Source organism: Phocoena sinus, chromosome 19 (genome assembly GCF_008692025.1).
Source record: "Phocoena sinus isolate mPhoSin1 chromosome 19, mPhoSin1.pri, whole genome shotgun sequence".
NCBI lineage: Eukaryota > Metazoa > Chordata > Mammalia > Artiodactyla > Phocoenidae > Phocoena > Phocoena sinus.
Genome location: NC_045781.1, coordinates 10,681,231 through 10,697,569, shown reverse-complemented (window position 1 = coordinate 10,697,569; position 16,339 = coordinate 10,681,231). Strand labels below are relative to the sequence as shown.

General features: G+C 49.3%; 1 protein-coding gene across 8 annotated transcripts; it reads right to left on the bottom strand.

The window, feature by feature from the left end:
• Positions 1-249: 249 nt before the first annotated feature.
• Positions 250-13,839, bottom strand: PLAUR (plasminogen activator, urokinase receptor). Of its 8 annotated transcripts, none has more exons than XM_032614202.1 (7): positions 13,643-13,839; positions 11,924-12,034; positions 10,508-10,651; positions 4,858-4,950; positions 4,147-4,281; positions 1,706-1,852; positions 250-807 (listed from the first exon to the last, which is right to left on the bottom strand). In XM_032614202.1, exons 1-7 carry the CDS (start codon positions 13,692-13,694, stop codon positions 554-556), a joined length of 936 nt encoding a protein of 311 aa, XP_032470093.1. In that variant the 5' UTR covers positions 13,695-13,839; the 3' UTR covers positions 250-553. The 8 variants fall into 8 exon arrangements, with proteins under 8 accessions (XP_032470093.1, XP_032470092.1, XP_032470091.1 ...); XM_032614201.1 differs by having other exon boundaries at positions 4,858-5,010; positions 10,508-10,648; positions 13,643-13,831; XM_032614200.1 differs by having other exon boundaries at positions 4,858-5,010; positions 13,643-13,830.
• Between the last annotated feature and the right edge of the window lie 2,500 nt (positions 13,840-16,339).

Here is a 16,339-nt window from a genome sequence, read left to right as displayed (position 1 = left end):
CAAAGTAGTCTGGACCTTTGGATGTGGGAGAAGAGACTGGAGGTTAGTGCTTGGGTGAGTGAATTGGAAGGTTGCATTTGGAGCCCAGAAATAGATGTGGAAGTGGCTTAGGGTGGAAGGCTGCATGGGACAGCTCCCAAGGCTGGGACCTCGAGTGCTTGGGCCCTACAATATGACCCCTAATTCCAGGAGCCTGAGGAAAGGTGTCCCCCAGTCATCCTCTCTGGAGAAGGGCAGATCTGGCTTTGCTCACTGATACAAAAATCTTTATTTAAGTACAAAATATTAAATAAAACAAATATTAATTAATAATAATTGCGGCAACAATATTAATATCACAAGAGCTCTCGCCTGCTGGTCCGTAGCCTTCCTCTAGTTTTTCTCCTCTGATTCTCACAGTTCTCTGAGATAGGTGTTTCAGCAGCTGGGAAAACTAAGGCCCAGAGAGGGGAGCACACTGGTCTGAGGTCACACAGCAAGTCAGTAGGGCTGGGAGCTAAGGGAAGGGCAAAGGGGTCCCCTGGATCCAGCCAGGGCAGTGGGATTTTGGGGTTCAGGTGCAGAGGAAAGTATCTCCCCACAGTCTGGCAGTCATAAGCAGGGTGACAAAGAGGCTGAGGTGGGCAGGGCCAGGCAGGGGGGCACCCCCCGTGTGGGGCTGGGTAGCCAGGGCTGGATGGTTACAGCCATTTCCAGTACAGCAAGAGACGTTGAGATGGGTGAGGCTGAAAGCTTCAGCCACAGGGAGGCCTTGGCACCAGGAGGGGGTTGCACAGCCTCTTATGGTGTAGCTTGGGTTCCCCAGTCCTGAGGAGAGAGAAGACCATGTGAGACTCCCAGCTCTCGGGCCTGGGACTGGAATTCTCACTGGGTACCAGTGAGAATACTGGTACCCAGTGAGAATTACCCAGGTAGAATACTACCTCGTGGTGGGTACCCCCAGAGAAAGCAGCAGGTCTAAGTGTGGTCCTGGGACCCCTGGGGTTCCTTCCCTCAGACCCTTCCAGGGGATCTGTGAAGTCAAGCTTATTCTTGTAATAATGCTAAAACCTCACTTGCCTTTTCATGCTCTCACAAATGTGTTGTGCTCTCACAAGGGGTTTCCTAGAAACCCTAGGACATGTGATCTTGCAACAGACTGAACGCAGAAGCAGATATGAGGGTCCAGCTGTCTTCTATTAAGCCAGATATTAAAAAGATTGCAAAATGGTAGAACAATGCCAGTCTTCTCGTTCAATTTTTTCATTTTGGACAATGTCTCCTTCTTTTCTTTCATAAAAATATGTCCACATGTCGTGAGTTTTCAATTGTTCTTTTAAAATGAACAAATACTATAGATATGACTGACGTAAGCAATAATTTTTCAGAGCGAGAAGGAATTTTGAGAGCCCAAAGTTTGAGAACCTCTGGAATAAAGAAACCTGCCCAGAACTTCACAGGATAGGATCCTGGGAGGCCCACCGGAAGTCCCACCCACCCACGGAAGTCCCACCCCCAAAGAAATCCACCTTTCTGTGGCCCAAGTATACATTTCCTAATGAACAAGTCCTAATTTCTTACTGCACTCTGCACCCTCCTGAAGGAAGTCCCACCTTCTCCAACAGGATGATCCACCTCAATTAAGTCCAGCTTCATGGGAAGTTACTTCTTGCAGAACCCTCCATTCCCCCCATAAGTATCCTCTCCCAGCCTCCTAATGGCTCACCATTAGTGCCAGTGGCTTCCAGACATTGATTCATGGGGCCTCGGCAGTCAGTGAGGGAAGTCTCTTTAGAGGAACATCCATGGGTGCTGTTCCCCTCACAGCTGTAACACTGGAAGCCGTTCAGTGGCAGGTTTTGAAGCTCCAGGACTTGGAAGAAGACCAAGTGACACAGACACCAAAGAAATTAGTAGGAGCGGTTCACAGCATTACATCCCCAGGACTCCCAACTCTCAGCCCTAGATGTCGTGGAGCCCTCTTGTGGTCAGGCATTGGAACAGCACCCTCTTTTGAGGGGGGTTCTCTAGGGCCTGCGAGAGAAATTCCAACCCTCAGCTCCCCACGAGCCCCCACCTGCCTAGACACAGGGTAAGACGAAACAGTCCTTGCCTTCAGAGAACGTACGATTTAGAGCTACACTGTCCCATATGGTAGCCACTCGCCACATGTGGTTGTTTACATTGACATTGAAATTAATATTAAATAATAAAAAATTATTGCTTACGTCAGTCATATCTATGGATATTTACTGCATTGGAAATGAAAACCAAGAGACTTTAAAAAATGTATTAGTGGGCTTCCCTGGTGGCGCAGTGGTTGCGAGTCCGCCTGTCGATACAGGGCACGCGGGTTCGTGCCCCGGTCCGGGAGGATCCCACATGCCGCGGAGCGGCTGGGCCCAGTGAGCCACGGCCGCTGAGCCTGCGCGTCCGGAGCCTGTGCTCCGCAACGGGAGAGGCCACAACAGTGAGAGGCCCGCGTACCGCAAAAAGAAAAAAAAAAAAAGTATTAGTTCATTTTAAAAGAAAAATTGAAAACTCACGACATGTGGACATATTTTTTAAAAAGAAAAAGAAAAAGGAGATATTTTCCAAGTATCAGGTGCTCAAAAGCCATATATAGTAGAGGCTACCATATCCGTCAGCACAGATACAGAACATTTCCATCACCATGGAAAGGCCTGTTGGACAGCAGTGATTTATAGAGACAGAATAACACAAAGGATCTAGATTATATTGAAGGGCAGAGTTAGGGAAATTTTCCCTGAGGACAATGTTTTAAAGCTGAGACCTAACGAATCAGAAGTAGCCAGCCAGGTGAACTCCTGGGGGAGAGGTGTTCCTGGTGGAGGGTACTGCATGTGCAAAGGCCATGAGACAGACACATGCTGGATTAGAGAGGGCATAGTATAGTCTTTGCATTTCATTCTAAAAGCAAGGGGAAGGCGTTGAAGTGATTGAGGAAGAGTGACATGATTTGATTTACATTAAGCTGTTGGTGGGAATGTAAACTGATACAGCCACTATGGAAAACAGTATGCAGGTTCCTTAAACTAAAAATAGAACTACCATATGACCCAGCGATCCCACTACTGGGCACATACCCTGAGAAAACCATAATTCAAAAAGAGACATGCACCACAATGTTCACTGCAGCACTATTTACAATAGCCAGGACATGGAACCAACCTAAATGTCCATCGACAGATGAATGGATAAAGATGTGGCACATATATACAATGGAATATTACTCAGCCATAAAAAGAAACTAAATTGAGTTATTTGTAGTGAGGTGGATGGACCTAGAGTCTGTCATACAGAGTGAAGTAAGTCAGAAAGAGAAAAACAAATACCGTATGCTAACGCATATATACGGAATCCAAAAAGAAGAAACAAGAAAAACAAATAACATATACTAACGCATATATACGGAATCCAAAAAAGAAAAAAATGCCCCGCAACTAGGTTCGTCAATCAACTGATGAACCTAGTTGCGGGGCAGGAATAAAGAGGTAGACATAGAGAATGGACTTGATGCCATGGGGTGGGAGGGTGAAGCTGGGGCGAAGTGAGAGTAGCATCGATGTATATACACTACCGAATGTAAAATAGTTGCCTGGTGGGAAGCAGCAGCATAGCAGAGGGAGATTGGCTCCATGCTTTGCGATGATCTAGAGGGGTGGGATAGGGAGGATGGGAGGGAGGCTCAAGAGGGAGGGGATATGGGGACATATGTATGCATATGGCTGATTCCCTTTGTTGTGCAACAGAAACTAACACGGTATTGTGAAGCAATTATATTCCAATGAAGATCTATTAAAAAAAAAATCACTCTTGCTGCTGTGTTGAACATTGGCTGTAGGGTAGCAGGAGGACCAGCAAGGTCATTGCAACAATCTAGGTGAGCAGCCGTGGTGGCTTGCACCAGGATGGAGAGCAGTGGAAGGATTCAAGAGGATATAGAAGCGTGAAGCACAGGTCTTGGTGAAGCTTTGCTAGTTTCATTGAATTCCCACAAAATCCTTCTTTGAGAAAGGGCTCGATAGGTCCACTTCTCAGAGAAGGCAACAGAGAGGAGGGTTTCCCTTCAAGCAAGCAGCAGTCAGCCTGAGTGCACCTCCCCACCCCAATCCCAGGCCTCACGCCGGGTCCCCTGCCCCTTACCTGGGCCCCCATTGCATTTGGTGGTGTTGCAGCACCGCAGGAAGTGGAAGGTGTGGTTGTTGTGGAAGCCAGTGGGGCCTGGGCAGCCAGGAAGGTAGCCACAGCCTCGGGAGTGGCGCTCATCCCCTGGACTCTCTGCGGGGGCAGAGGAGGAGGTCAGATTGTTGATGAGGGGCTGAGATTGGATTTGCCCATGGTAGCAGTCCTCTGTCCATCCTCTGCTTCATCCTTCATTATAGGACCATCATTTTATTGGGAGAAACCATATATCTAGCCAAAAGACACAATTTCCAGCCTCCATAGGGAGAGTCAAGTGGCTAAGTTCTGGTCAGCGTGATCTAAGTAGAAAGATTTTATGGGACTTCTAGAAAGGAGAACCTCTACAGAAGGAGGGGTGCCCCCCTTTTGCCCCTTCTTTTCCCCCCCTCCTTCTCCCTGGAACTTGGACATGAGGTCTGGAGCTCAGGCAGCCATCTTGGACTATGAGGCAATCTTGAGAATGGAAGCAATATGTAAGATATGAGAAGACATTTGGGTTCCTGGTGACTGTGGAACTGTCCTAGTGGCCTTGGACTTCCCATCACCGGACTTTCTGTGTGAGTACTAACTTTCTACCTTGCTTAAATCCCGGTTATTTGGGGGTTGTTGTTAAGTGCAGCCTTGGGGAGGAGCAAAGCAGGGAGGGGGAGTTGCTGGCAGGTTGGGGCTCACCTTCCAGGCTCTGGTGGGTTACCACATCCAGGCACTGTTCTCCAGGGTTGCGGCATTGCAGGGTCTTGTCCCAGCCCCTCTCACAGCTCAGATCTGATGACGCACAGGAAGCACATTCGAGGTAACGGCTTTGGGGAAAGGTAGAAACCTGGCCTGTTTAGGGAGGATTAGGAGGGTGAGACTCCGTGGGGAGAGTCCTAGAGACCCAGCTTCCTTGAGGACTCACTTCAGCATCAATTCTTCCTTATCCCACCCTTCAGCCAATCATCAAGTGCTGTCCATCCCACCGCCTGAATCTTTCTAGAATCCATCCCCTCCTTTCCAGCTCCATGACCAGCTCAGACCTCCTTCAATACCAGCTTCCTCTCTGGCCTCCTGGTTTCCATTCTTGCCCTTCCCACCCCAGTGCATCCCACATAGCCCTAGAAGTATGTTCCTAATACGCAAATCTGACCCTGCCTCTCCTCTGCTCAATACTCTTCCATGGGTCCCCAGTGCCTTCAGAATAAAATCCAAGAAACTCAGCGTGGCTTTCAAGTTCCATCAAAGACTGGGTCCTGGTCACCTTTCCTGCCTCATCTCCCTCCACCAGCCACTCAGACTCTACACCGGTTTTCCTCAGTCCCTGAGTATACATGCTGACTCCTGCCCAGCCTTTGCATCTGCTGTGGTCTTTGCCTAGAACCCTTTCCCTGCTCCCTATTTTCCCTATCTCCTACTCATTCTTCAGAGGCCATCTTCTCCAATTTTGCCTCCTCCAAGAAGCCCTCCTTGACCTCCCAGGCTGGACTAGGTGCCTCTCGGGGCTCCCCAATCCCAGCCCTGCCCACTCTGGGTCATCCCCGTCTGGTGACAAGTCTGTTTCCCTCACTGTTTGTTTGTTTTTGGTCATGCCACATGGCTTCTGAGATCTTAGTACCCCCACCAGGGATGGAACCGTGCCCCCTGCAGGGAAGCACGGAGTCCTAACCACTGGACTGCCAGGGAATTCCCCGTTTGTTTGTTTTTTTCACTCTTTTTGTTTGTTTGCTTGTTTGTTTCCTTCTATGGATTCAGTCCCAGGAGGGTAGGGCCAGGGCTGTCTTGGTCATTACTATGTCCCAACACAACCCAGCACAAGGCTGGGGCCAGAGAAGATATTCAATAAATATTTGTTAAATGAATGAATGAATGAACAATTACTTAAAACCCTTCTATTGTTCCCTGTGGTAGCCAGCTTCCAAGATGACCCCCAGTGAGCCCTGCTTCCTGGTATTTGTCCTTTGTGTAGTCCCTTCCCATAAGGAATAGAGCTGACCTGTGGAACCAGTAGGATACTGTGGAAATGATGGTGTGTGACTTCTGTGTTAGATCACACAAGACATTGAGATTTCTTCCTGGCTCTCTCTTGGATCACTTGCTCTGGGGGAAGCCAGCTGCCATGTTGTAAGGACACTCAAGCAGCCCCACCGTGAGGTCTACATGGTGAGGAACTGAGACTTTTGCCAAAGCCACGGGAGCAATCCTTTTGCTCTACTGTTTCTGATATCCAGTAAGTACATCTATTGAGTTCTCAATTTTAGTTCCTGTTCTTTTTTTTAGCTCCTGTTCTTTATTTCTGTTGGAATCATTTTAAAAATGGTTTCCAGATTTCTGCTAAAAAGTAAACTTTCCTCTATTTTCTTGAATATATTGATCATAGCTCTTGTAAAGTTCCTCTGTCTAGTAACTCCAATATCTGATTCATGGGCTTCCCTGGTGGCGCAGTGGTTGAGGGTCCGCCTGCCGATGCAGGGGACACGGGTTCGTGCCCCGGTCCGGGAAGATCCCACATGCCGCGGAGCGGCTGGGCCCATGAGCCATGGCCGCTGAGCCTGCGCATCCGGAGCCTGTGCTCCGCAACGGGAGAGGCCACAACAGTGAAAGGCCCGCGTACCGCAAAAAAAAAAAAAAAAAAAAAAATCTGATTCATGACAAGTCTGTTTCTATTGTGGGATTTTTCTCTTGGTTTCCGGTCAGTTGGTCCTTTCTGTTTTCTTCAGGGTACCTTGTACGTTTTGACTAGATGCCAGACACAGACGACTATTTGTAAAGGCTCTAAATGATGTTCTGCCAGAGAGGATTAGGTTTTCTTTCTGTCTAAGATCCGACGTATGCATTTTTAGGGCTAGTCTATTTCAGTTTTGCCCTTACTCCTAGGATGTGGTCCCAGGGGAAAGCCTGAGACCTCTCTTTCCAGCGTGGCAACTTCCGTCCCCCAGCGTCATATGCCTGCTGGAATTCCTGCTCAGTTCTGTAGCTTCCCAGATACTATTTTCTGTAGAGTTCCTTGGAGTCTCACCCTATACATGTACGGCTTGCCAATGACTTGAAGGAAATTTGCAGATTTGGGGACTCCCTTTTCTGTAGTTCCATGCATTCCAGGATTTTACTTCTCATTTTCCAGACACTCTGGCAACCCCAGACTCCAACCTCTGCCTTGTCAGTCTAGCGACGATCTCTTTCTATTTGCGTTCTAGTTCCCTTCCAGAGCAGTGAATTGGCAAGTGCATTCATGGAAAAAGCCAGCTTGTCTCTGGAATTCGACTTCTGTGCTCCCCTTATTTCGAAGATTGGAGCACCTCAACTTCCTCTCTTCATTTGCTTGCTCTTGAGTGACTTTAATAATTGTTTATAATTTGTCCAGCTTTTATAACTGTCATTGGCAGGGGGGTTGGTCTGATACAGGTGACTCCACATGACCAGAACTGCATAACCACCCCTACATCTAATCCATTATCACACTCTGCTCATCTACCTGCTAAATAGCTCGTAAATCCATCCACTTCTCTCCATTTGCACAGCAGACAGACACTCTCTTCTTCTTCTTTTTTTTTTTGGCTGCACCACGTGGCATGTGGGATCTTAGTTCCCCAACCAGGGAATGAACCCGCGTCCCCTGCAGTGGAAGCACGGAGTCTAACCACTGGACCGCCAGGGAAATCCCTACACCCTCTTCTTTATCTGGACAACCTCACGCACCTCCAAGTTAGTCTCCCCTCATCTACCTTCCCTCCATCTTTCCTTCCCTCCTATCTCTCTTCCACTCTGAGGTCAGAATAGCGTGTCAAAAAATACAAATCTGAGGGCTTCCCTGGTGGCGCAGTGGTTGAGAGTCCGCCTGCCGGTGCAGGGGACACGGGTTCGTGCCCCCGTCCGGGAAGATCCCACATGCCGCGGAGCGGCTGGGCCTGTGAGCCATGGCCGCTGAGCCTGCGCGTCTGGAGCCTGTGCTCCGCAACGGGAGAGGCCACAAGAGTGAGAGGACCGCGTACCGCAAAAAAAAAAAAAAAAAAAAAAAAAAATCTGATAGTGATGCTCTGTACTTGAAACCCTTTCATGACCTCCCAGTGTTTCCCAGATGAAGTCTATATGTCCCACCATAGCCTAGAAGGCCCTGTATAATGTGACCTTGCCAATTTCAGCAGTTCCTCTTGCCCCATCTCGCCCTTCTTCCAGCCATGCTACTTTCACCCTCCTCTGGGCCTTTATATCTGTTGCTCCCTCTGTCTGGAAAAGCCTTTCTACTGTCTTTTTAACAGTCTGACTCCTATTCATCCCTCAAGATCCAGCTTAGCTGTTGCTTCCTGTATAGGAAACCTTCCCTGACCTGAGTCAAGTATCTCTTGATTCTTAGTTATCTCAGCCCCGATCACTCTGGCCTCTGTTTCCCCTGTCTCAGCCCTGACAATTCTGGACTGTGCTTCCCTGTTACAGCTCTGACCTCTCAGGTCTCTGTTTCCCCTATCATGGTCCTGACTCCTTTGCATGTGCTTCCGCATCCCAGCTGCGACAAATCAGGGCAGTCACCGACAGGTGATGGGTCCGTCCGCCTCCCCCCAGCCCCGCCCACATACACATACACACTAGACTATGAGCCCCATAGGGGCAGGGCCCAAGGCTATCTTGGTCACTCCTGTGTCCCCAGTATCACAGAAGAACAGGATGTGGTTTAACCAACTATTCTAGTCATCACAAACAGGGTAAAATGGTGTTAGATATGGGGCTGATAGGGACTTCCCTGGCTGTCTAGTGGTTAAGATTGAGTACTTCCAATGCAGGTGGCATGGGTTCGATCCCTGGTCAGGGAACTAAGATCCTACGTGCTGCGTGGCACGGCCAAAAAGATAAAAGGGGGGAAGCTGATATAGATATATTAGTTATTAAATTACTGAATTGACAGCTGCTGCCCAAGAGGACCCCTGACCGCTCCCAACCCTCTCTGTACTTTATTTTTTTGGCCACGCTGCACAGCTTGTGGGATCTCAGTTCCCCAACCAGGGATTGAACCTGGGTCACGGCAGTAAAAGCCCGGAATCCTAACCACTAGGCCACCAGGGAACTCCCTGCAAACCTGTCTTTAGAACTCTCATGTCCTCAAGATCCACTAAAGGGGTAACACCAGGCCCAGCAAGTGGTCTCCAGTTCTGACTGGTCAATGTTATTCTGTGGCACTGACCAATATGGTTAAATATTTTGACTATTATCTCTGATTACGAATATTATTTAGACTCAATTACAAGTGCTTTCCCTTCAGCACATCTAACAGAGAGAGGAAGCCGGCATCCTCTCTTGTCATTTCCTTGAAAATAAACCTCTGATTCAGTCCCCACCAACAGATGAAAGTTCGAGGTCAGGATAAATGAAAATCTCGTGGAATCGGGATGGATGAAGAACAAGGGAAAAAACCCAGTGCAGAGGCTGGTGCTCTGCTTCCTGACGTCATTGTGACTAGACTGGCCTGAACCCATTTCCTTCCTCACCAGGGCCAGAAAGAGGAATCTGTCTGACCGCGCATCATGGGTCCCTTCGCTCCCCAACCTTCCTCTGCTGTGAGAACTTGTGGAATTTGAGCCTTTCTAAGTCTTTTTCTTATGCTGACCAGAGCCTAAAGGCATGAAACTCAACAAAAAGCCTTATGGAAGTTTCTTCACATTCTTCTTTGCTGCCCAACTTAAGAATCATCGATTCTAGGGAACTTTCCAAGCCCACGGCAGCCTGTCTGATTCCCTCCTATTCTGACTTCCTTTAAGAACTCTGAGTTTTTGGTATCTCTGGTCTTTGTACCCCTTGCTGAGCGTCTATTGCTTGAATCATCTCCTGTCCCATGAAAACAGTTACATGGCGAAAACATCAGTGAGATACCTCACCTACCTCTCAAGTGTGTGTGTGTGTGTGTGTGTGTGTGTGTGTATGTGAGGCTTCTTAAAGGCAGGTGTTGCTTCTTATAAATAACAACCACACACACACACATACACACACCCCCACAAACACATATGAGATGGGATAGGATTAGGGATGGGATGCGTTTGTAGATGGGAGTGGGATTGGGGACAGTTGAGATGAGATGGGGTTGATTAGGGGATAGGATGAGAGATGTCTTTGGAAGGAGGATGGGTTTGAGTTGGAGCGTGTTGAGGATAAAAGGAAGTTGGGGACAGGATTGGAGGTGAGGTTGAGTTGGGGTTGGAGCCAGGCTGGAGATGTGTTTAGGATAAGGAAAGGTTTGGGCCGGGGTAAGGCATGGAGCTGGGGTTGGGGTGGCCTAGGATGAGGGATAGGACCAGGATGATGATGGAGGTTGAGCTGGGGATGGTTTGGGGTTGGGGATGGTGAGGGCTGCCCTACTCACCAGGACTGGGCTGGTTGCACATGTCTGACCCACACACGGCCTCTGTCAGGGTGATGATCTGCGTGCCAGTCCGATAGCTCATGGTCCTGTTGGTCTTTTCTGGGTGGGTACAGCCTCTCTCCACCACCTCCAGCTCATCACCTTCTATAAGGAATGTCTCATTGTCACCCCAGAGGCTCCCCTGGGCCCAACCAGCCTGTGACACTCCTGGTTATAAGGTCACCTGCTCCCAGGGCTGATCCCTGCCAGGCCTCTCCTCTTGCTTGAGTCCAACTCTCTCTTTTCTAGAGTTATGTACCCTCCCCCCAACCCCCTACACTGGAAGCCTATTTTCTTTTAGTGATAACACTATCCCTGGGACCTTCTGGATCCATCTACCCGCTCCCTCCTAGCTTGGTGATCTTAGCAGGGAGATGCCTCTGATAGGAATCTTTAAAGGAAAATGCTTCGAGCTTACCAAAAATATAAGAGAATGATATAATAAATACTGTGCTTTCATCACCAAACTTTATAAAATATTAGCATTTTGCTATATTCGTTTCAGATATTTTTTAAAAAAGAAACCAAGTTTAAAAGACAGTTAAAGCCTCCTGGTTACCTCCCTCCCTCAAATCCCACTTCCCTTATGCTCTGTCCAGAGGCAACCACAGGTGTAGGTAATTCTAACACCTCTGTATGCAGAATATTTATTATTGTTTACTTGTATATCGTTTATTTATTTTGATTGTTAGATACTATTTCTATTAAAAGGTGTCAAACTCTGCAACATGCTTTTTTGTTTTTCTTTCAACCTTACATTTTTGACATGTATCCAGGTTAATACCTGCAGCCCTAGCTCCTTCATTTAAGCTGCTGTGGGGTATAATGCGTGATTATACTGTAACGTTTTTCCTCTGCTGACAACTGACTTCAGTCTTTCCAGTTTTCCATACCACAAACGTTCGGGCTAAGAACATTCTTCGACATGTGTCTCTGGGCAAGTGTGGCCAAGGTTCTCTGGGGTCTCTACATTCCTAGAAGTCCAACTACTTGTTGTACGGTATGTTCATCTTTAACCAGATATTGCCTATTGCCACGTGGCTCTGTTTGGTGGATGCACCAATTTACCCCCTAACAGCAAAGCCCGCATCTCCACAGCCTCATCGACCTCAGTATTGTCAGATTTTTCTTTTCCTTTTTTGCTGCACCAAGTGGTATGCCGGATCTTAGTTCCCCAACCAGGGATCGAACCCGTGCCCGCTGCACTGGGAGCACAGAGTATTAACTACTGGACTTCCAGGGAAGTCCCTGTCAGAGTTTTAAATGCTTGTCCATCTGGGGGCTTGTAACCGGTCTCCGTGTCATTTTCATGCGTATTTCCCCGATGGCTCGTGAAATAAGGTTTCTTTGTCATTCCCGTTCCCTACTCCAGCTCACCTTCCCATATGTGCAGGACCGTGGTCCTGCAGAGGTCCTGGCCGGGGGCACACTCTTCCACCCTGCAACTCCCGGTAGTCTTACACAGCATGCACTGGAGGCCCCGGGAGACTGGGGGCAGAGGGGGGAGAGGAGAGGTGTTATCGGTCTGCGCCAGGATCCCGCTCTCGACCCCTTAAGCCCCAACACCTGGACCAAGTCTCCAGGCCAGGTGCACTCGGGTTCGGACTCCACTTTTGCCCGCCCCTGGGTTCCAAGGCTGGTTTCCAGCCCGCTATACCATCCTAGGCCAACGTTCTATCTCCACCCTCTACCCTAAAGTTCTTTCTCCGTCCACAGGTCCTTCCCAAGTCCAGCCCTCGCTCGCTTTCCCTTTAATTCTGTCTGAGCGCCGGGCCCATCCTGAAACTCCAACCCCCCTCCTCTCCGCGGGCGTGGACGTTCTAGCCCGGCTCCCAATTAGGTCCTTTCCTCCACCCCGCCCGCCTTGGCCCACTCCGCCTCGCGAGCTCTCCTAGGGGTGTTCTAGCCTCACCAACTCCAGCTAGTCTTTATGTTCTACCCCCGTTCCCGATGCCCTCCACTAACGCCCACTGGCTCTCCTCCCCTCCGTAGCCTCTCCCCAGCGTTCTCTCTCTCCACCCAACAGTCCACACCGAACTTCTAACTCCGCGCATCAGCCGTGCGGAGATTCTAACTTCACTACTACTGTGGCCTCCCCAGAAGTTCTCCCCGCTCCCACTAGCTGCTCCGGAACTGTTAGCTCCTCCCACTTCCCCTCCCCGAAGTTCTGGCCCCGCCCACTAGCTCCGCCCCAAGGCCTATCCCTGCCCATCACGTCTCTCTTGCGGTCCCTTCCCCGCTCCAAATTCGGAGTCCCCTTCCGAGTCGTTACTCATTCTAGGCCTCCCGCGGTCCGGAAAGCTTTCCCGGTTATTCATTACCGAACCATCTCCCAACCCCTACCCCCAACCCGGCCCTGCCGCGCCCTGACAGCAGTTCCTTCTCAACTTCCTTTCGTTTTCCAACCCTTTTTAGATTTTCCAGAGAAAGGAGGTGAGAAGTCTCGTCGGCTAGAGGATAGTGAAAGGGAAGTCACCTCGAAGGACGAGCCTTGGGTCCCCGGCCCCCGGCTCCGCGACGCTGAGCCTGACTTTCTTTAGACCTTTTGTTAAATGAGACGCTGTCCTCCCTGTTTTGCAAATGTGTCTGTGTGTGCGTGCGTGTGTGTGTGTGTGTGTGTGTGTGTACGGGGGGAGGGGGGGATCTGATAGAGGGGAGAGGGCTGTAGGAGCCCCCTGCGGGTCAGAATCCCACTTACAAGGACTTGCTGTGTGACCTCGGACCAGTTACTTAACCTCTCTGTGCCTCAGTTTCTCTGTAAAACGAGGTTAAAATAGTTCCGCCCGCCCAGTTGGCAGTTGCAAGGAAGGAGCTTAGAAGGGTGCCTGGACTAAAGAGCGTACTCACTACATGGCGGCTGTTGTTAAGCGCCTTCGCTCTACGAATATTTCCTGAGCGTCTACTGTGTGCCTGGTACCGTGTCGTGTGAGGCTGCAGACAGCAGGAGAATTATTATTTGAATGTGGGTGGAGGGGCTGGGGACTGAGCCCTCCTCCAAGTCAGCAGACTCTGAGCTCTCTTCCCTTCCCCTCCCCCCTCCCTTCCCTCCGGTCTGACCTGGTCCCCAGCGCAGAGATTCGGGCACCCAGCCCCTACCTGGAATGCAGGTCTGAGCCAACAGTAGCAGCACCGGCAGCGGGCGGCCCATGTCCGGCGGCGGCTCCTCTCCGCGGTCTCCCTGCACCTCTCAGTCTGGCCCCCGGGAGGAGACAGTTTTGTGGCCCTGGGGGCTCCTCCCAGAGGTTTGCGAAAGAGCGAGTCAGCTCCAGATGCCTGGGTCATCCACCCCCACCCACCTTCCTCACAAACTTCCTTTACCAGGACGCGCCAGCGAGGGGTAGAGGGGCTGGCTCTGCTCTGACTCAAGCTGGCCGTGGTCACAGCTCTCCCCAGACTGCCTGGGTGCAAATTCCACTTCTCTCTCTTCCTGCCATGGGACCTTGGGCAAGGGCCCTCACCCCTCGGATTAAAACTTGTCACGACGGGAAATTTGTGGCTGATTATTAGATAATATAGGTCCTTCTTTAGTTTTGTTAGGAAGGATAATGGTATTGTGGTTATATGGGAAAATGTCTTTATCATTTAGAGCTGCACGCTGAAATATTTGGGGATGAAATAATACAATGTCTCCATTTACCTTAAAACACTTCAGCCAAAAAGTAGATATTGCTGTTATGACCATGGTTTTGTGGTTATGTGGAAAACTTTTTCTTATATTTTACGGAGGTGCTCAATGAAATATTTAGAGGTTGAATGTCATCAATGTCTGCATTTACCTTGAAATATTTTAGGAAAAAAGAAAGGCAAAATAGCTGTATCAATTATATCGAGGTAATTTATATGCCATTCTGTCTCCTCTGTGTTTGTAAATGTTCATAGTAAGTTTTTTAAAAGGAAAATAAAGTGCCAAAGGTAACATAGTCTCTCCCTCCCAGTCAGAACAATTTAATGCAGTTGAATTAAATGCCTGAAACAGTCACTGGTCCACATGGAGGGCTCAACAATCTCTGTCACCATTTACTGAGGACCTACTTTGTGCCAGGCACTGGTCCAGAAGCTGGGGACACAGCAGGAAAGTCCCTGCCCTTGTGACAATAGGGCATAAATATGTTATCTAATCTATTGCTGTCAGGCTGTGATAAGTAAAGTGCAGAAAAACAAACCAGATTGAAGGAGGTACAAGGGTACAAGTGAGGCAAGATTGGTTTTAGGCCAGGTAATCCAGGAGGGCTTTCCTGAGGAGGTGATATTTGAAGAGCAGCTGAAGGTAGTGAGGGAAGAAGTCCAGGCAGATGGTCCAGGAAGAATTCCAGGGAGAGGAAACTGCCAGTACAAAGACCCTGAGGTGGGAGCAGACCTGATGAGATCTAGGAACAGCAGAGAGGCCAGTGTGGCTGGAACAATAGTAGGCTACGAGTAAGCAGGAGCTACCTCTACCACTGCAATAATGATTATACTACTGTTATTCTTACTAATGCATCAAAATCTTAAGGTAATCATTTTAAGATAAGGTAAGAAAAATCCCAAAGAAATTCTGTTTTCTAAGAGGTTAAGAGTGTGAAGGCTGACACCAGACTGTGAGGGTTCAAATTTTAGCTATTCAATAGCTGTGCTGCCTTGGGCAGGTTACTTAACCTCTCTGTGCCTCAAGTCCTCTATCTGGAAAGTAAAGCTAAGCGCCTCCCTCCCAGGGCTTGTGGGCTAGCGACAGAAAAGTGTACACCCAAGGCACTTGCACAGTGCCTGGCACATAGCAAGTGCTCAATAAAAATCATGTGGAAAATGGGGTCCCTTTTGGGGCTGGCGTGAAGACTGAATGAGATATTAATGCATATGACGTGGGGAGATAGAAAGTCGGGGTGTTGGTCCAAGTAGGCTTGAGACCCAGCTCACCTACTTGCTCCTGGGCGACCCTGGGCAGATGGCTTCATACCACAGATCTTTGCTTTTCCCAGCTGTGACATGGATCTGGGGTGGGTGGAGGCATCTCTCAGTGAAAGGTAGGTTCAAGTTTGGGATCACATGGAGCTGTGTGGTCTGGCACAACCACTTCCTGGCCGGATGACCTCATTGCTCTGGACCACGATTTTCTCTTTTTAAAATTTATTTATTTATTTATTTTTGGCTGCACTGGGTCTTTGTTGCTGCGCATGGGCTTCCTCTAGTTGCGGCGAGTGGGGGCTACTCTTCGTTGCGGTGTGTGGGCTTCTCATTGCGGTGGCTTCTCTTGTTGCGGAGCACAGGCTCTAGGTGCGCGGGCTTCAGTAGTTGTGGCATGAGGGCTCAGTAGTTGTGGCTCGTGGGCTCTAGAGCACAGGCTCAGTAGCTGTGGCGCACAGGCTTAGTTGCTCCGTGGCACGTGGGATCTTCCCGGACCAGGGCTCAAACCCGTGTCTCCTGCATTGCCAGGTGGATTCTTAACCACTGTGCCACCAGGGAAGCCCCACGATTTTCTCTTTTATTTGAAGAATGAGAGAAATAACTCAGAGCCTTCCCATCCCAACTTCAGACTGCTCCGGTCTCCCGATCTGTCCATCTGTCTCTCCCTTTCTGTTTCTCTGTGTTTTTCTATCTCTGTCTTGCTCCTTTTCTTTGCCTCTCTATGTCTCTCTCCATCTTATCTCTCTGACCCTCTGTCCTCTATCTCTGTGTCTCTGTATCTTTTTTTCTGTCTCTCTGTCTCTGTTGTCTGTCTCTCTCAATGCCTGTCTTTGTTTCTTTGTCTCTTTCTGTCTCTCTGTCTCTGTCTCTGACTTGTTCTCTCTCTCCCTCTCAAGTGACACACACTGTGAG